The sequence below is a fragment of the Chiloscyllium plagiosum genome, unplaced genomic scaffold, assembly GCF_037043375.1.
Source record: "Chiloscyllium plagiosum isolate Xiang-an unplaced genomic scaffold, Cpla_swu_hap1 HiC_scaffold_2, whole genome shotgun sequence".
NCBI lineage: Eukaryota > Metazoa > Chordata > Chondrichthyes > Orectolobiformes > Hemiscylliidae > Chiloscyllium > Chiloscyllium plagiosum.
In genome coordinates this window covers 44,247,059-44,267,563 of record NW_028270140.1, presented here as the reverse complement: position 1 = coordinate 44,267,563, position 20,505 = coordinate 44,247,059, and the positions used below count along the sequence as shown (strand labels likewise).

The 20,505-nt window shown below is 38.9% G+C and overlaps 1 protein-coding gene across 1 annotated transcript in view; it reads left to right on the top strand.

Annotated features, from left to right (window-relative positions):
* dnah6 (dynein, axonemal, heavy chain 6) overlaps positions 1-20,505 on the top strand; it is a gene marked incomplete at its 5' end in the record, with an annotated part of 301,703 nt that overhangs the window by 243,820 nt on the left and 37,378 nt on the right. The window contains 5 exons of the mRNA XM_043705917.2: positions 4,214-4,352; positions 7,758-7,877; positions 10,214-10,335; positions 12,632-12,761; positions 17,168-17,295. Coding sequence (XP_043561852.2) covers positions 4,214-4,352; positions 7,758-7,877; positions 10,214-10,335; positions 12,632-12,761; positions 17,168-17,295 — 639 coding nt within the window. The remainder of the gene's footprint in view (positions 1-4,213; positions 4,353-7,757; positions 7,878-10,213; positions 10,336-12,631; positions 12,762-17,167; positions 17,296-20,505) is intronic.

Sequence of the window (20,505 nt, the reverse complement as noted above, 5' to 3'; positions counted from 1 at the left end):
AAATGTCATACCAGAATTGATATGTTTTTTGCCCCCTCAATTTTTTTAAATTCCATATCATCCTGTAAAATAGGTAATATAGCAATTTCTGACCACGCTGCTGTATATATGGAAACTAAGGCGAGGAACAGTGGGACATCCCCTCGGCATTGGCGTATGGACCCCTTCTTAATGAAAGATAGTAAATTTGTAAAGTACTTCTCTCAAGAATTTAAAACTTTTTTAGAAATTAATTCAGGTACAGCTAGCAACCCGTCAATGATGTGGGAGACCATCAAAGCTTACACGCGAGGTTTGATCATCTCCTACTCAGCGACCCAGAAGAAATTAAAGGGAGAACAACAGCGTCTGCTTGAAGCCCGCTTAAAAGCGGCTGAAACAGCATACACTGATAGACCCTCTATTATTAAATTGCAAAGGATAACAGCTCTTAGGACAGCTCTAAATACTACACTTACTCAAACGGCTAAGAGGGAAATATTATTTGCAAAGCAAAGGTTATATGAATATGGCGACAAACCGGGTAGATACTTAGCATTTCTTGCAAAGAAAAAAAAGGCCCCTCAGACTATTATGTCTATCAAGGAAAGTACGGGTATTTTGACTCATGATCATAAAAAGATTAATGCGACCTTTAGAAAATTCTATTCTGAGTTATATAAATCACAGGATTGTGAAGATAGGACGAAGAGGATGCAGTCATTTTTAAAAAATTTGACTTTTCCAGACCTAACTCCGGAACAAGTATCGGTCCTAAATGCTCCTCTTACACCCCAAGAAATAGTTGATGCAATTAGGCACCTTCAAAATGGTAAGACGCCGGGCCCAGATGGCTTTCAAGTTGAATTCTATAAAGAATTTACAGAAATACTGGTTGGTCCACTTATGGACATGTATAACTATGCATATAGTCAGGGCTGTCTCCCGCCTTCGCTGAAAGAGGCAAATATCTCTCTTATCCTTAAAAAAGGAAAGGACCCAGAAGATTGTACATCATACAGACCAATATCCTTGCTAAATGTAGATTTTAAAATCCTCTCTAAAACGTTAGCACTGAGATTAGAAAGGATACTGCCACATATTATAAAGGAGGATCAGACGGGGTTTATTAAGGGCCGTAGATCATCCAATAATGTTAGAAGGGCTCTGAATATGATTCAAGCTTGTCATCAGGGAAAGATACCAGGAGTAGTGGTTTCATTAGATGCGGAAAAGGCATTTGATAGGGTCGAATGGTCATATTTGTTTTACACATTGGAGAGGTTTGGTGTTGGACAGGTGTTTACCAAATGGATCTCAACATTGTATAGTGATCCCAAAGCAGTTGTGGTTACCAATGGATTAGGCTCGGATAGCTTCAGTGTGGGTAGGGGCTGCCGTCAGGGATGTCCCCTCTCGCCATTGTTATTCACGCTAATAATTGAACCACTAGCAGAAGCTATACGAGCTGATCCTAATATAGTGGCCCCAAGGATTGGTACAGGTAAACATAAAATTACCCTTTATGCAGATGATGTTCTTCTATTCCTCAGTAACCCTTTGATGTCCATACCTCGCTTAATCCAAGTTATTAATACATTTAGTGCATTCTCAGGCTATAAAATTAATTTTTCAAAATCGGAGGCTATGCCAATGGGTGGCCTTGCTGTGATACCCCGCTTAGCGGACGGTTCCCTTTTTCCCTTTCGCTGGTCCCTGGAGGGTTTCTTATATTTAGGCATTTTTATTACTCCAGTATTTGGTCAGTTGTATAAGGCTAATTTTGTGTATTTATTGGAAAGGATAAGGCAGGACCTCCAGCGATGGGGAGACCTGCCAATTTCCTGGTTGGGTAGAATAGCATTAATCAAAATGAATATCCTGCCCCGTCTCCTATATCCTATGAGAATGCTTCCGGTGATGCTGCCGAGGACAGCTTTATGTAAATTATACGGCTGGCTGGGTTCCTTTATCTGGAACCATAGGCGGCCCCTCATTAAGCTGAAGAAGCTACAGCTTCCACAGGCAAGGGGTGGATTGGACTTCCCAGATTTTAGGAAATATCAATTAAGTTCCCTATTAAGTTATATAGCTGATTTGGTCTTGTCTGATCCACAATCAATCTGGTTGGACATCGAGGCTTCTCAAGTAAAATACCCACTTATTAACCTTTTATTCTCAGACAAGAGGAAAATCATTACAGATCACTGTAAAAACCCTATAATACTGAATACAATCAAGGCTTGGAATATAATGCGGCAAAATGAGGGTAATTCACATAAAACATCCCCCTATGCACCGATAGTGGGAGCATGGGGATTCCAACCGGGGTTAACAGATGCCACTTTTAAACTCTGGAGATCCAGGGGTATCTCATGTCTCGGGGATTTATTTAAAGATGGGGTCCTGATGTCTTTCGGACAGCTGCGTCAGAAATTCGGATTACCCAATGGAGACCTCTTTTGATACTTCCAAATTCGAGATTTTATACAGAAGAAGACTACGTTATTAGATAGTCTTTATAAATCCGATAGAGAATGTAGTGTCCTACGACCAGTGGGGGTATCTTCCGTCAGTAATATTTATCATTTGCTACATGATGAAGTATCGGGAGATATGGATAATCTGCTTAAAACATGGGATCAGGATCTGGGACTAGAAATCTCCACAGAAACGTGGAATGATATCTGGGAAAATGCTAGAAGAATTACTATTTGTAACAGAACCCAGGCTATCCAGCTGAAGATACTTCATAGGGCCCATATAGCACCGGTTCGATTGGCAAAATTTAAGGCAGGAGCATCTCCAATGTGTCCTAAATGCAAAATAGAGGTGGGCACTCTTGTACATTGCTTATGGACCTGTCATAAGATCCATAGATATTGGACTAAAGTAGCAAGTACCCTGACAGAAATTTTAGGAACGGAAATAAAAGTGGACCCCGTATCTCTCCTCTTGGGCTTTTCGAACTTTCCCTCCCTGGACACGTACGGGAAGAGACTATTTTCTATTCTTTCTTTCTGTGCAAGGAAAAATATTTTGATGAACTGGGTGGCGGAGGGCCCCTCTGGACTTTCAAATTGGCACAGACTAATTATGGAATGTATTCCCCTTGACCTCCTTACAAATATGGTGCACCGAAAGACCGAATTATTTTATAAAATATGGCAGCCCTTTTTGAATTACATAAATACAGATATTTCGGCTATCCTAACAAGGGCTTTTATTTAATTGAGACTACAGACCTGGCTGGTCCGCGGCCCCTCGGGGGAGGAATCCCGCACGAATACGGGTCTTATCATATCTGATGTTAACACATCCCGAGCATGTAAGAGACTTAAATATACACCCTGGTTAGTTGTAGGTTAGATTAGTAGATAGTTGAGTTTTGTTTGTTTGTTTTTTTTTCTTTTCGGTTATTTTTTTGTTGTTTTGTTTTTTTTTGTCAAATTTTGGCTATTGTATATTTGAGTTAATTGTATATCAATGTTTATATCTGAGAGTTTTGTTTATTTTTGTAAACTTGTAAAAATGTTAAATTTCTAATAAAAATATCTATTAAAAAAAAATAAGGTGAATAGCAAAGATCTTTTCTCCAAGGTAGGGGAGTTCAAAACTAGGGGGCATTTATTTTAAGATGAGGAGAGGAAAGTGTAAAAAGTACATTGGGGGGGCAACCTTTTGACACAGAGAGTAGTCAATGTGTAAAATGAACTGCTAGAGGAAATGGTGAATGCAAGTACAGTTACAACATTTAAAAGACATTTGGTTAAAGTACATGGAGGGCTATGGGCCATATGTAGGCCGGTTGGACCAGTTTAAATTGGGAACATGGTCAGTATCTTTGAGTTGGATCAAAGAGTCTCTTTCCATGCAGTATGACTCTTTGCTACAGGTCGTTCTGCTATAACATGCGTTTTGTATAACATGAATTCGCTATTACACGATTGACGAACTGGGGACACAGTTTCTAAACTGTACAGTTTTCAAGCATGTATTGGTTATAATGCGATTCCGACCCCATTAGTTTAAGTGGTGCTGCTATCACACAATTTTCTTTTAACATAGGATTGCACAAGAACAGAACTACCACATTGTAGCAGAACTGAGTGTATGACTCTTAGATGTTTGTTTATTGACATGACCTGGTTTAATAGTTGGGTATAAAATGCATTGATACTCTGTTAAGTTGTCTATCTTGTGCATCAAATTATGTTGTAGTATATTGCTTTAGGAAAGGAAGAAGTTTGGTCCACTGGGCTGGAATATCTGTTACGAGTTTAGTGATAGTGATCGAGAATGTGCTCTTCTCAATTTGAATCTCTATTGTCAAGGAGGAATTGTCCCATGGGATGCTCTGGTGTACATTACTGGTAAGCACTTATTCTTTACTATTGCTGGGCATATTTTATCCTGAGATTAGCATTGTGTAAAAATGAAATGTATTTGACCATATAGATAGCGTTATCAGTAATGTTTTACAGAAAAAATATAAAATGAAAATGCTAGAAAATAGGAAGCAGGTCAGATAGCATCCATGAAATATAAACAGTGATCAGAAAGCTCTGATTGTGGATCATCAACCTGAAATGTCAATTCTGTTTCTATCTCCTGACCTCCTGAGTGTCTTCTGTCATTTTCTGTTTCTATTCAGGTTTTCCAGAATTTCAGTCACAACCATGACATCTCAAAACAAGTGGCAAATTGCCCAGGTATGTCCTGGCCACAAAAAAAAACAGGACAAATGCAATTCATCAAATTACTGCTATCCAGTTCATTTACACTTAGTCACAAACAAATTGATGAAAATTGTTATGAAAAGTGCATAAATGGCACACTCTGACACACTATAAGTGCTGAGTTTAGAGTCTGCCAGGATATCTGGGCTCTAGACCTGATTACAGCCTTCTTGGAAACCTGGATAAATGTGTTGAATTCCTGAGGACACATGAACATAACCACCTTTGACATCAAAGCATTGTTGACTGAATTTGAGTTCTAGGAAACCAGCAAAAATTAATTTAATGGGAATTGATTGATTGGAGCCCTATCTGGCAAAGATAAAGGCAGTGATGGTTATTGGAGGCCATTTTGTCAGCCCCAATGCTATATGAGTTCCTCAGGATGATGTCATCCGCTGAATCATTCTCAATGACATTACCTCCTTACCACTAAGCACTCCATCTGTATCCTGTGTTCTACCTTGTCGATGTATGAGATCTGATCTAAAATAGTGGTGTTGTCAGTAAACTTGTAAATTGTTACTTTCATTTCATCAGTTGCTGTTAATTTCTCTTTCGATATTCATCCTTTTACATTGCAAATTCTGCGTCCAGATGATGTTTGACAAAGATGATGAGGTCCACTAAACATAATATAAAATAATGCACACTGACTATCAGGCTTTTCTGTCTTCCTTTTCATTAAAAAAAACTTGGAAACATTTCTGGGCATTTTAACTAGGTGTTGTTTTAAATCATAAAGAACCTTTCAAATGCATTTAAAAGTTGTCAGATGCATTAGAAGATAAGAACCTCAGAAGTTGGAGTAGAGTAGACTATTCAGCTTTTCAAGCCTGTTCTGCTATTCACTAAGATCATGGCTGCTCCGACTGTGGCCTTCACTTTTATACATCCATCCACCATAATTCTCAGTTCCCATGCAACTCAAATCTGCCTTACTCAATCTTGAATGTATTCATTCAAACAGCCACTGCTGCTGTGGGGGTGAGAAATTCCTCTTCAACTTTATCTGAAATTAGAGACTCCTTATTTTGAAATTTTATTTCCTAGTTTTATATTCTCCCATCAGATGCAACATTGTATGCTATCAAGTCCCTTCAAGGCAAACCAAATCAGCCTCCCTATCACTGGATTCGTAACACAGTGAAATTAAAATATTCCATAACTTTCAAATTTGCTGAGTTAGGCTTTATGAATAACAGATCTCGGACACCAAGTTTATAACTTAAATATAAATTTAACTGTTTTATTATGAATGTCTATGATTTCTTATGACAAGGATTCTTTTCTCAGAATGTTTACCGAGTCAATACTGGAGAATAACTAGAAAGAGCAAAATGTAAAAACAACTTCCCAATCTGACAGTTCTGAAGCAAAACCGCCTTCTACTCAAAAACCCAATTAACACAAGTTCAGTCTGCTGTTTTTTTTTCTTTTCCAATGTTCTCTGTGCTTGGCTGTCCAATACCAATCCTCCCTTGATTCACCAATTAAACGTCAACTAACTGCCAGTCCCTAATTATAACAACAGCTCACTGTCAAATCATCCACAGGGTTCTTAGAGCAGTAATAAATCTACTTTACCTTTTCAGGTCAGTTCTCAACAACAAACATCCATCTTTTGTATTCATTTTATTCTAAAGCAAGCTGCTATTCAAAGTTTAAAGTTCAATCCTCAATTTCAACTCTCAGTTCAAAATAAAAAATGGGAAAAATAAAAAAAAATGATCAAGGCCTCAACACAGTCAAAAAATTATATATTTCAAATAAAATCAATTATTTGTTTTCAAAAATCCAACGAATACAGGAACAACCTGCTCAAATTTAAACCCATCATCTTCGGAATAAATATCTTAAACTTTTTCTGAACTTCTTCAAACGCAGGATATGTTTCTTCAAGAGACCAAAACAGCACACCACATTCATGACATAATCTCACTAACATCTTGTCCATTTGTACTAAGACCTTCTTGATTTAATGCTCCATTTGTCATGCAGTTAAGGCATACACTTCATTAACTCCCTAATTATTTTCTACACATGTATGCTAATTTTAGTGATTTATGCACACCGGGGGCAGCTAGATCCTTGTATACCAGCATTCTGCAGTCTTTCCATTTAAACAATATTCTACTTTTCTTTCCTTCTCACCAGGTGGACAACCTACATTATTTCCCACATTATACTTGATTTATTACATTTTTGACAACTCAATATATGTAGCATTTTTCGCTCAAAACCATAGGGGCCTGTAAAGTTAGAAAACATTCCACTTGCTGGTAAGATTGAGAACTAGAAGTCCCAGATATATGGTAATTAACAATAGAAATAACAATGACTTGGGAAAAATATTTTTGTTCAACAAATACTTAAGAACTGGAATGCTTTGCCTAGTGGATTGCATGATGCAAATTCAATTGAGGAATTCCAAAAGGGAAATGTGCAAGGTTACAAGAATAGGCAGGCATATGGGACTGGGTGAACTGCTCCAGAAGAAGGTTCTCACAGACGTGATGGGCCTAGTGTAAACATTCTTTGATTAAATGATGTACATCCCTTTTCTGACTGTGTCCTCCTTATAACTGGCTTTCCTCCTGATCCTTATATATTCATCAAATTTGATGGCAATGTTGTCAGTCACTTCATTTATTCATACAGATTCTAAATAATTGAAGCTCCAGCATTGATCTCGGTGGCATTGTACTAGATCCTCTTTGATATCTTGAAAAAAATCAATTTATTCCAACTCTGCTTATTGTTAGTTAGTGAATCCAAATCCATGTTAATATAGTATCCTTAATACTAAAAGTTCTTATCTTGTATAGTAACCCTGTATATGGCATGTTATTTACATGCCTATTGGCAATCCAACTGCAACACATCTACTGGTTTCCATTTTTCTGATCTGCTTGTTACATTCTCAAAGAATTCTAATAAATCTAAAATGTATATCAATGGATGATGGTAGACGACCATTTTATTTTGTTTATTTGCTTGGCCATTATAACATTTATTTACTTTAATTACATTGAATAGGTGAGATCACTTATGGAGGTCGAGTCACAGATGCATGGGACCAACGATGTCTCCGCACTATCTTAAAACGATTCTTCTCGCCTACCATTCTGGAAGATGGATATAAGTATTCAGGATCAGGCAAGTGAAGTTTCTAAGTTCTAATGATGCAGCTTCTTCATCTTTAGCAATTTGCAAAGATTCTTGTTAATTTTTTTCAAGCATCTGCTTATTTAGCCTTTTTTAAAAAATCATTGACTAACATGTTATTGATATCTTAATCAGAGGCCCAACATATTACTGTGATACTGTAAACGTAATTTAAAATGTTGGGATCTCATCTTGAACTTTTTTCTGGACGTTATTAGCATGTTGGGAATTTTTAAAATTAATCCTTGGCATATGAACATTACCGACATCACCAAATCAACCTCACTATCACTGGATACACAATGCAGTAAAAACAAAGTATTCAATGACCTTCAAAATTACTCAACTGTTACTAACTAGACTTTACAAATTATAGATCTATGACACCAAGCTTATATCATAGACAAAAAAAATTATTATTAAGAATGTAACTTTTGTAGAACACAAATAAACAACTAGGCGACCTAATTAATATCTACAATCTAAGCAAAGTTAAATTCACGACTTTAACTCACAGTTCCAAACCAAAATTTAAAAGAAAGAAAAATAATGATGGTCTCAGCACTTGTAGATGCACGTATTCCTAAGTGTCTGCTGTTCTTGTTCTTCTAAATGATGGAGATTGTAGGTTTAGAAAGTGTTGGTGTAGGACTCTTGGAGATTTTCAAGAGAAAGTAACCATGAGTGCTAAGATATTGCATGATATTTTACATAATGGTATTAATAAATTGTGTAATTGAGAACCATGTTCTCTGAATATCATATAATTTAGCTGAAATGCAATTTGCCCTGCAGTATCAATGTTAAGCTGAAATCAGGCATAAAACCCATTATTTACCAGTCCTGACACCATATTGGATTGAGTATCACCAACATGATCTATAAATGCACAGGCTCAGAAATGGGTCTCTGACTCTAAAGTATGAGCAGTGCAATCCAGTTCTATCCTGATGTGACTGACAGACCTTATACTGAAAACATTTAATTTCCTTTGTAAGATTTGCAAGGAAGTCCACTTTCAGGGACAAATGGAAAGTGAGAAGAAGTCCAACCCAATATTGTATTAGGTGATTTTCTCACAAGCAGCCATACTTTGTAAGCCTGATGCGAGTTGGAAACTGGCTGAAATGAAGATCAAGATTGAAGTGCAGAAATTTTGCTGGAATGAGGTTGGGAAAGGGATTTATTGAACAATTAACACTCTTTGCATTATTGACAGGAAAGAGAAGGGATTCCAGGGTCCTGCTATTAAGGTCAATGAAGCCCATTAAAGACTCCTCAAAGCAAGGTCTATCCTATATCTATTTCCTCTTTTCCTCTGACCTGTTTACCCAACTCATTATACTCATTGAGATTTCATCCTGACACTGCCAAATCACCACACCCATCCCACCTCCAGCATATCCTCCCACTCCAGCTTCAACAAAACCACTGCTGTGAACTTGATGCAATCCCATCAGTAACCAGTCTTCCCTGGGACCAGAGAATTACTGATTGCTTCATGGACCAGTAGCTGTCAGAGGTGTAACCTCATTCTCAGGTTTGGGATGGAAACCTTCCTCTGAACGAATCAACACCTCAACAGTATTAAATGGCAGCAGGGTGACACCCCTGGGCAGTAGCAGTGTCACCCCAACTTTTTCTGTTAATATGGTTGGAACTCCAATACTACGTAAAGTTTTGGCCAGTTTAAAAGCAGAACTAAGAGTACAACCTATCAACCAAGATGGAAGACCCACCAAAGCTTTCCATTCAGACAATTGCTTATACAGCAATTCAAATTCACTTTGTCTCACAAGTTTTTAGCTACTTTCAAATCTAAGCGTGATTATTCCTGACATTTAGAACACCAAATCTTCATCTACACAAATTTCTTCAGTTGCAGCCACTCTGACCGACAGAATACTACCATTTCAATGTTTATGTGCACATAGTACCATGTTTATACAGCATGCATGTTCCTACTCGGACTTACTATCTGCCATCTTAACAATTGCTCACAGAGAAGAGGAAACCATTTGTTTCCAAATTTTAACCCCAAATGCTGAGTAAGACACAGATTTGAAATGAACCTTTCCAGAGATACTGCCTACTAAGGATTTCCAGCATTTTACAGTTTTAAAAGAAACTTCCAGTATCTGCAGTATTTTGTGTTAGAATCCTTTCTCAATGTGCAAAATGTCTTATTTCATACCATTTATAAATTAAGAATGTTGTTTGATTATTGAAGAAATGCCAAATGTTCCACCATCAATTATTTACTTCTGCTTAACAATGAGATTGATTAGTTGTATTGTAATACAATTGTTCAATGTTCTGTATATCAGGAACTTACTTTAGCCCTGAAGCAGACAGCTTGTTGGCGTACAGAGAATATATTGAAAGCCTTCCCTTGATTGATGACCCGGAAATATTTGGGATGCATGAAAACGCTAATTTGGCTTTCCAGGTTTGTATTCAGTGTGTTGTGCTAATATGATGATCTTACTAATGATTTATAATAAAAATAAACTCAGCTTATGTAAAATCATAATAGAACTGTATTCTTCAAAGCAGCATAATTCTAACAAGTCACAAGGCAGTTATTTTTGTGACAATTATATGTTGTCACTTTGGTGGTGATAGAACCGTAGTCTTTTTTTTTTGCTGACCTGATCAATGAAGTCCATCAGCAACTTTCTTTTCATTGTTTGAGTGTTGCACACTATAGTGCAACTTTACTCAGTGAACACATGCTTCAGTCAAAGTGAAAAATATCAGAGAACACATTTGTATGAGGACTAATAGATATGATGTATAAAGTCAAATCTGTAAATAAATCATAATTCTGAAGAATGATAACCAATATCTTAGATTGGCATAGGAACCTGTGAATAACCTGCAATAAGAATGATAATTTCATAAAGGGCAGTATTGTCAATTAGTTCAGATTAAAGGGCAAATTTCAGCGTAAAAAATCCAATTTCTTCTTAGTAACTTTTTTTTCCCCCAATAATTTGTAGTTAAAGGATGAAAATTATGCTCGGTATAGTAAGTGTAGTTTGGAATTGAAAAAACTATTTAAGGAATTTGTGCACTTACAAAATGCCTTGTGTCGGATTTTTCTGATCTCAGTTATGTGCAATGCAGACATATTTGATACTTCAGTAGAAAATAAAAACCCAATGAAATTCAACTTACCTCATCTACCTTCCAGTGCCTTACATGACATCACAGTAGAAAGGATACAGGATCTTACATCTTCAGATCCTGCTACTGTCGCCATCTTAGATTGGTTTGGCTATGTTTCCAGGTGATCACCATATTATGTTGTTGTCGTCATCCACCTGTACAATTTGAGATATCTTGAGTAGATTCACTGCCACCAATCCTCCTTGTTGGCATGAGTCTAACTAATTTGAACCGTGCAGGGATGGATGCCCACGTGACATCATAAGTAGAAGAACGACACAATCTTGATGTACAGAGAAAGGTTTCTTATATAATGCTTAATAACTAATTACATTACACCCGAGAGACATCATGGTCTGTTGTGAAATATTAAGCTCAATTTACATGCAAGTTCACACCATTACTAAAACATTTTCAAATAACATTGGTAAGCACAGATTTCTTACATCTTGGTCTGTGCTTAGCGCCTCCCAGGAGCAATCCTTTATAACCTAGTATGCAGAGCCTATCTTATGATGCCAGTTAACCCTTTCAGGTACTAACTGTCTTACAAAACACAGAGGAAATTCATGGGCTGTTGCCAGGAAAGGAGAATTTTAGATGGGTGGCAAAATGTGGTGGCTGGGCTTATTATCTTTTGATGCAGATGTAAGTGAGGTGCATGCAGATGTAAGTGAGGTGTTTCAGAGTGGACTGATGTACAAGGACACCTAGGTCTTGTTGCACCTCCACGTTTCCCAATCTATCCCCATTTAGATAAAAATCTCCCTTTTTTTGCTACTACATTATATTTGACCTACTGTGTATTTGTTTTCTCAAGAAAAGACTTAGGAGCGAACAATGTTGCAGTGTAAATTTAGTAATATGGTATGAGCAATGGGAGAACCTTCTCTTATGCAAAACATGGGAAAACTGTTCACAAAAATAAAAAGGTTCAATCAATTTGACTGAAGTTTCAAAAGAATTTGCGAAGTTGCTTAGTAGGGAATGATCTTAAGTAGTCAACAAATTGGTAACTTGAACGTATAAATTTAGCAGTTGTATTAAAAGTACAAGAGGAGAGGACAAAGTTAAAATTCTCACAACCCCAGGTTATACTCCAGCAGGTTTATTTGGAAGCACCAGCTTTCGGAGTGCTGCTCCTTCATCAGATCAACCACCTAATCAAGAGCAGTGTTGGAAAAGTCATTTCAGCCAATGGCTCATTAAAATGAATCACTGCAGTTACGTATTGAAACTGACTGAAATATATATAAGTCAATAAGAAATTAATCAATTGTAAAGTAGCTAAATTAAGAAGAATAAGGCAAAGAAGATTACATTTGAATAGATAGTGGGGTAAGAAGTTAAATAATTTCCTTTTGTCATTAATTTTCTCATCTTGTAGTTTTGAGTAGTTCACACTGACTGCCTTCAAATTTTATTGATGATACAATAAATCACATTTTAACCTGCATGAGATTTACATGGTAATTATTAGTATCATATCAAATTCTTTTCTGAAAATTAAACTCTTTTCTGAATGTAAGTGTTCTGAAATTATGTGTAATGTATCTGTTCATTACTTATTACAGCGGAATGAAACTAATAACATGATAATAACAGTTCTTGAAGTACAGCCCAACATTATGGCACGTGGGACTGGCAAAAGTAGTGACGAAGTTGTTCACGAATTAGCAGATTCCATTCTCTCAAAGCTTCCAGGTAAATGCTTAAATATTTACTCATAAACTGATGTACTTATTAGTAGAGCTTGTGTTTTAGAAATAACATCATGAATTTGCATGAATATGCTCTTCAAAAATCCCTATGATCAAATCTGCTATGTTCCTTCAGAATAAAATAAATGTTATTGCAAAATATTATTTTCATTTGTGAAAGAAAATAATTTCCTCTTTAATCCAACAAAGTTTGAAGAAATGCTGTATAGTAAATTATTTTAAATAAAAATCTTACTGAGTCAGTTACAAAACAGTATTCAATGGTAAAAAGGGATTTTTACATTTATTTTGTGTTCTTTCTTGTTTTCAACCCACTTCACTAACTTGCTCCTATCTATCTCTATAACATCCTCTGGTTCTTCATCTCCGGCCTTTTGACCAATTGTGATTGATTTTTTTTTATGCCTTCAACTGTCCAGGCACGAAGCTAGGGAAATTCCTCCTTAAACATCTCGCTGTGTGTGTCTCTCTCTCTCTCTCTCTCTCATATACACACACTCTCTCTCTTTCTCTCCTTGAAGTGCGTTCTTTAAACCTACAACTTTTGCCAAAAGAATTGGTAACAATCTGCCAGGATTGTTCTGTGATGACTTGATCCAATATCCCCTAATATTTTTGCCAAACCTTGCCAAAGGTTTGTCTGCCTCAGATTTAAGATTAACAATTGATGTATTGTCAAGAGAAGTCAAAATTTCCACCACCCTCATAATACATGCACATTATATCTGCTTTCTCACATTCAATATTGGCCATTATTCCAAATAAATGATCCAACAACTCTTTAAACAGTGATTCAAGCAGTTCCCCTCCCCTCCACAGTGTTTCCATCACATCAACATGCCACAATTCAGCTGCAGTGAGATGCCAGCAGTGATTCTGAAAATTTTACGGTTAGTGAAGTACACATTTCGTGTTGTGGGGTAGGTTGGATGAAATTGGAGATACTATTTAACGGAGCATGTCAGTGAATTACTGATTCCCATAAGAGCGAATCTAACCATCACCACCTACCTAACCATCAATGGCATCACAGTTACTGACGATGAAATAGTGTAAATGAGTGACAGTGAGCTGAGCAGCCAGTTCTACATCACAAATCACATTGGCTCCTTCTATTTCTAGCTTATATGCCTACTTCTAAGTACAATGTCCAAAAGCATCACTTTCCACAATGTATACTGATGAGACTCAACTCTATCTCACCAAGGATTTTCTTGACCCCTCCACTGTCTCTCACTTGTTTGACTGCTTCATTGGCATTAGCTGCAAAGATCAGAGCATCCCTGTAACATAGACATGCTGTTGAAGCATGTTATCATGCATTCAAACATCAAAGTCTCTCTATTTGATCTTCGTTCCTTAGCCACTGATTCCATCCCTCTCCCTGGTGAATGAGGCTTGGTGGTGTTTTTGAAGCTGAATGAACTTCTGAAGGTGGAGTGGATAGGTGGGTAGGAAGATGGACAGGAAGGTCAGCTCAACAATGGGGTGCCGAGTTGGAGGGTTGAATCTGAAATGAGTTGGGGAGGGAGGGGAGATCTGCTCCACACTCCCCATTGACGTATCACAATCACCTCCCATCTGCATCCGCCTATCACTATCCTACTTACCTTCCTCCAGCCCTACCCCCATCCCCTATTTATCTCTCAGCTCCCTTCCCCTTCCACATTCCTGATGAAGGGCCCACGTCCGAAACGTCGCCCCTCCTGCTCCTCAGATGCTGCCTGACTCACTGTGCTTTTTCCAACGCCGCACTTTTCAACTCTGACTCTCCAGCATCGATACAGCCTTCACTTTTAGATTATATTAGATTAGATTAGATTACAGTGTGGAAACAGGCCCTTCGGGCCAACAAGTCCACACCGACCCGCCGAAGCGAAACCCACCCATACCCCTACATTTACCCCTTACCTAACACTACAGGCAATTTAGCATGGCCAATTCACCTGACCTGCATATCTTTGGACTGTGGGAGGAAACCGGAGCACCCGGAGGAAACCCACGCAGACACGGGGAGAACGTGCAAACTCCACACAGTCAGTCGCCTGAGGCAGGAATTGAACCCGGGACTCTGGCTCTGTGAGGCAGCAGTGCTAACCACTGTGCCACCGTGCCGCCCAGCTTCTTCTAGCTGGACCTGATTCCCAAGTTTCCCACCATCATTCTCATTGTGTGGAATGTTCATGAGCCTAAAATATCAGTGAGATTATGCTTTTGCCTACTCGATAGAGCGTTAGTGAACATTTCAGACTGCCTTCTGTTTTTATGAATCAGCACCCATTTTGATTGTAGCTGTGCTGCTCAGAAGAGAGTTAAAATCACACACCACCAGGTTATAGTCCAACAGGTTTATTTGGGAGTACTTGCTTTCAGAGTGCAGTGCTCCAAAAACTAGTACTTCCAAATAAACCTGTTGGATTATAGCCTGGTGTTGTATGATTTTTAACTTTGGCAAAAGTGAGGACTGCAGATGCTAGAGATCAGAGTCTAGATTAAAGTGGTGCTGGAAAAGCACAGCAGATCAGGCAGCATCCGAGGTACAGGAAAATCGACGTTTCAGGCAAAACCCCTTCAACAGGATTCCGGATGAAAGGCTTTTGCCCAAAATGTTGATTTTCCTGATTTTTATCTTTGCCTAATCCAGTCCAACGCCAGCATCTCCACATCTTAGAACAGACACAAAGCATGAGGGAAACTCTGTTTGAAGAGTCGCATACTCCTAGAATTTCTTGTTTGACAGGCTTTGAAATGTAAAGGAATGTGAATTTTGTTTCAATAGTTTAAAACAAGCTAATTGTAAATTGGATATATTTTAATTTCAATGGTTGATTATAGGGTTCTGTCCTACAAATAGAAGTTGACCGTTACATTAACCACTATGGTCTGAATGTTGACGTGCATTGTAGTACTTTTATCCAATTACAAAACAGTCATAATACATTTAAAACCATAGAAAGGTCTGGGGTATTATTTTGTATGCGACTTAAATTTCTAGCAGTCATTAGCTTTGGAAGTGAAGTGACTTTGAAAATGGCAGGTCTATTGGATTATATAAAGTTTTTTTTTAATAAACCATTTAAAAGACACCCTGAGGGAACCCAGCATGGGTGAACAGCGACAAAGGATACATTGGGAAGGATGTAAGGAAGCAAAAGGATAAAGAGGAGCAACAAGGAATCAGAGGCATATACTTGGGCATGCGACTATTTGGGTAATGGATGGCAGAGAGATACAATGCTTAGCACTGTTGCCTCACAGCTCCAGGGACCAAGTTCGATTCCAGCCTTGGGTGACTGCCTGCGTGGAGTTTGCATGTTCTCCCTGTGGCTGTGTGGGTTTCAGCTGGGTGCTCTGGTTTAGTCCCTTTGACCATCATGCTGTGCTTTCTGCCACTCAAACAACTCTGGATTCAATTAGCTGAATTTCCTTGGTTCCCATGTGCTCTTACCTTTGCTGTCAGTATCCCATGCAGGACCTCATCAAAAGCCTTACTGGAGTCCAAGTAAACTACAGTTGATGTGTTGCCCATGTCTATATACCTTGTTACCTCTGAAAAATTCAATTAAGTTGGTTAGACATGATGTAATGAGACATAACAAAGCCAAGCTGACCAGTTCTTGTTTAATCCCTCTCTCTCCAAATGCTGATTCATTCTGTCCCTCAAAATTGCTTCCAGAGATTTTTCCACCCTGAGGTTACACTGATTGGCCTGTGATTTCCTAGTTTATCCCTTAATTCCTTCCTTAACAACAGTACCACATTGACTGTCCTCCAGTTGTTTGGCAACTCTCCTGTGACCAGAGAAGAACTGAAAATTATTGGCATGCACACCTTGCTATTTCCTCCCTTGCCTCACTCTATAGACTGGTTAAGTTTCATCTGGACCTAGAGATTTATCTACTGTTAAGCCTGTCAGACCTGTCAGAACTTCCTCTCTGTCTATGCTATTTTTTTCGGTATATAATGGTCCTTCTCCCTGATTTCTATACATTATTTCTCTCAATAATGAACATCAACAGAAGGTATTTGTTTAGAAACTTACTGACATCCTCTAACTCCATATGGTCTTTAATGATTTCCTTAGTTATCCTTTATCCTTAATGCACTTGTAAAATTACCTTGAATTTTCTTTTGCTTTTTCTTCCATTATTTGTTCATGTTCCCTTTTTTGTTTCCCTAATATCACTTTTAAGTTTCTCTTTGCACATTCTGTAATTCTGTCTAACTTTTGCCATTTTGCGATCTTGGTTTCTGCCTTAAGCCTTCTCTTTTATCCTTATCCAATCCTGAATATCCCTGTCAAATTACTGCCTGGCCAGCCAAGTGCAAAATTGCTCCTGAGGTCTACAGAAAATGCTTCTTCATTGTTTTTTTCAAATATTATTTCAGAAAAGCTTGACCTTGAAGTTGCAATCGAATCCCTATTCGTCAGAGATAAAAAAGGACGCTTAAATTCATTAACCACTGTTCTTGGTCAAGAAGTTGATCGTTTTAATGGTCTCCTGGTCGTCTTAAAGGTAAATAACCGATCTGTAAATGATTATTCAAACATACTACTCTTACATTCTTAATGAGAAAAAACTTTGTATGCATGAAAACTGAGCCTGTTCTTGTATTTAGTTGAAGGCAGCATTAATTTCAACACAAAGAGAAATTGCTGGAAAATCTCAGCAGGCCTGGCAACTCAAGTGCTGAAGAAGGGTCACTGGACCTGAAATGTTAACTCAGATTTTTCTCCACAGATGCGGCCAGACCTACTGAGATTTTTCAGCAATTTCTGTTTTTGTTACAGATTTCCATCGTCCACAGTTCTTTCATTTTAAAATTAATTTCAACATGTTACGCTGTCTTATCTTTAGTTCATTATGTCTTTGTTAATTTTGCACACTATTTGTGGGCGGCACGGTGGCACAGCAGTTAGCACTGCTGCCTCACAGCGCCAGAGACCCGGGTTCAATTCCCGCCTCAGGCGACTGACTGTGTGGAGTTTGCACGTTCTCCCCGTGTCTGCGTGGGTTTCCTCCGGGTGCTCCGGTTTCCTCCCACAGTCCAAAGATGTGCAGATCAGGTGAATTGGCCATGCTAAATTGCCCGTAGTGTTAGGTAAGGGGTAAATGTAGGGGTATGGGGGGGTTACGCTTCGGCGGGGCGGTGTGGACTTGTTGGGCCGAAGGGCCTGTTTCCACACTGTAAGTAATCTAATCTAATCTAAACTTGTTCAAAATAGATTTGAGTCATGAGAATGAAAGGCCTAGATCTACTGTTGCGCATCCACATAATGTGACGCACATATACATGTTTCCATGCATTTGCATTGCAGTCTTTCACAAAATTTCATATTTTTAGTCTTCAATCTATTTACTTGATAGCATTACAAACGTGTACACTTTCATGACAAAGCTGTGAACTACAAAACAATGTTCAAGGATGTAATTAAATGTAACCCACTTTATTGTAATGATTGATTCTGCATAAAATTATCTAGTAACAGTTGCAGTAACCTATAATATTGCATCATGTGATCCATACGTCTCTGATTGTGTTTTCGAGATCCTTGCAGGGGAGAGGGAGCAGCTCCAAGTCTTGGTCCACATAGGCACCAATGACATAAGTAGGAAGAGAGATGGGGATTTAAGGCAGAAATTCAGGGAGCTAGGTTGGAAGCTAAGAGCTCGGACAGAGTTATTATCTCTGGTTTGTTACCTGTGCCACATGCTGACAAGGTGAGGAATAGACAGAGAGAGGAGTTAAACACGTGGCTACAGGGTTGGTGCAGGAGGGAGGGTTTTGGTTTGTTGAATAATTGGGGCTCTGTCTAGGGTAGATAGGACCTCTACAAACAGGATGGTTTTCACTTGAACCAGTGGAGTTCCAAGATCCTGGGGGGGGATGTTTGCTACTGCTCTTCAGGTGGGTTTAAACTAATTCAGCATCCTATCAGGGGATGGGAAGCTAAATTGTAGTTTGAGTATAGAGGAGGCTGAGAAAGTAGGACGGTCTGAAATAAGTTTTCAGGGTCACAAGGGCACCGGCAAGCAAGAAATTGATTTGAGGTATGTCTGTTTCAATGGCAGGAGCATCTAGAATAAGGTGGGTGAACGTGCAGCATAGGTTGGTACCGGGATTTCAATGTTGTGCCCATTTCAGAGACATGGATAGAGCAGGGACGGGAATGGTTGTTTCATGTTCTGAGGTTTAGATGTTCAGTAAGAACAGGGAAGGTGGTAAAAGAGGTAGGGGTCTGGAATTCATCGAGGACAGAGGGCGGCACGGTGGCACAGTGGTTAGCACTGCTGCCTCACAGCGCCAGAGACCTGGGTTCAATTCCTGACTCAGGCGACTGACTGTGTGGAGTTTACACATTCTCCCCCTGTCTGCGTGGGTTTCCTCCGGGTGCTCCGGTTTCCTCCCACACTCCAAAGATGTGCAGGTCAGGTGAATTGGCCATGCTAAATTGCCCGTAGTGTTAGGTAAAGGGGTAAATGTAGGGTAATTAGGTGGGTTGCGCTTCAGCGGGTCGGTGTGGACTTGTTGGGCCGAAGGGCCTGTTTCCACACTGTAAGTAATCTAATCTAATCTAATCTAAAAAAAACTATGGCTGCAGAAAGGACGCCTGACGACTCGTCAACTGAGCTAGAATGGGCTGAAATTAGAAATAAGAAAAGAGAGGTCTTCCTGTTGGGAGTTTTCTATAGGCCTCTGAATAGTTCCAGAAATGTAGAGGAAAGGATAGCAAAAATGATTATCCATAGGAGCAAGAGTGACAGGGTAGTTGTTATGGAAGAGTTCAACTTCCCAAATATTGACTGGGAATACTATAGTTCAATGCTTTAAATAGGTCAATTTTTGTCCATTGTGTGCAGGAGGGTTTTCTGACACAGACCACATTAGATTTGGTACTGGGTAATGAACCTGACCAGGTGTTAGATTTGGAGGTAGGTGAGCACTTTGGTGATAGTGACCACAATTCAGTTATGTTTAGCGATGGAATGTGATAGGTATACACCGGAGGGCAAGAGCTACAGCTGGGGAAAGGCAATTATGATGCAATTAGAGTAGATTGAGGATGCATAGGATGGGGAAGGAAACTGCAGAGCATGGGCGCAATAGAAATGTGGAGTTTATTCAAGGAACAGCTACTGTAAGTATGTACCTATCAGACAAGGAGGAAGTGAGGAGCCGTGGTTTACTAAGGAAGTTGAATCTCTTGTCAAGAGGAAGAAGAAAGCTTATGTTAGGATGAGATGTGAAGGCTCAGTTAGAGCGATTGAGAGTTACAAGGTATGTAGGAAAGACATCGAGAGTGTGATGCTAGAAAAGCACAGCAGGTCAGGCAGCATCTGAGGAGCAGGAGAATCGACGTTTAGGGCAAAAGCCCTTCAACAGGAAGCTAGGAAAGACCAAAAGAGAGAGCTAAGATGAGCGAGGAGGGGACATGAGAAGTTGTTGGTGGATAGGATCAGGGAAAACCCTAAGGCTTTCTATATGTGTATAAGGAATAAAAGAATGACTAGAGTAGGATTAGGGCCAATCAAAAACAATAGTGGGAAGTTGTGAGTGGCGATAGGGGAAGGTCTAAATGAATATTCACACTGGAAAAAGACAATGTTGTTGAGGAGAATACTGAGAAGCAGGCTACTAGACTGGGTGGGATTGAGGTTCACAAGGAAGAGATGTTAGAAATTCTGGAAAGTGTGAAAATAGATAAATCTTTTGGGCCAGATGGG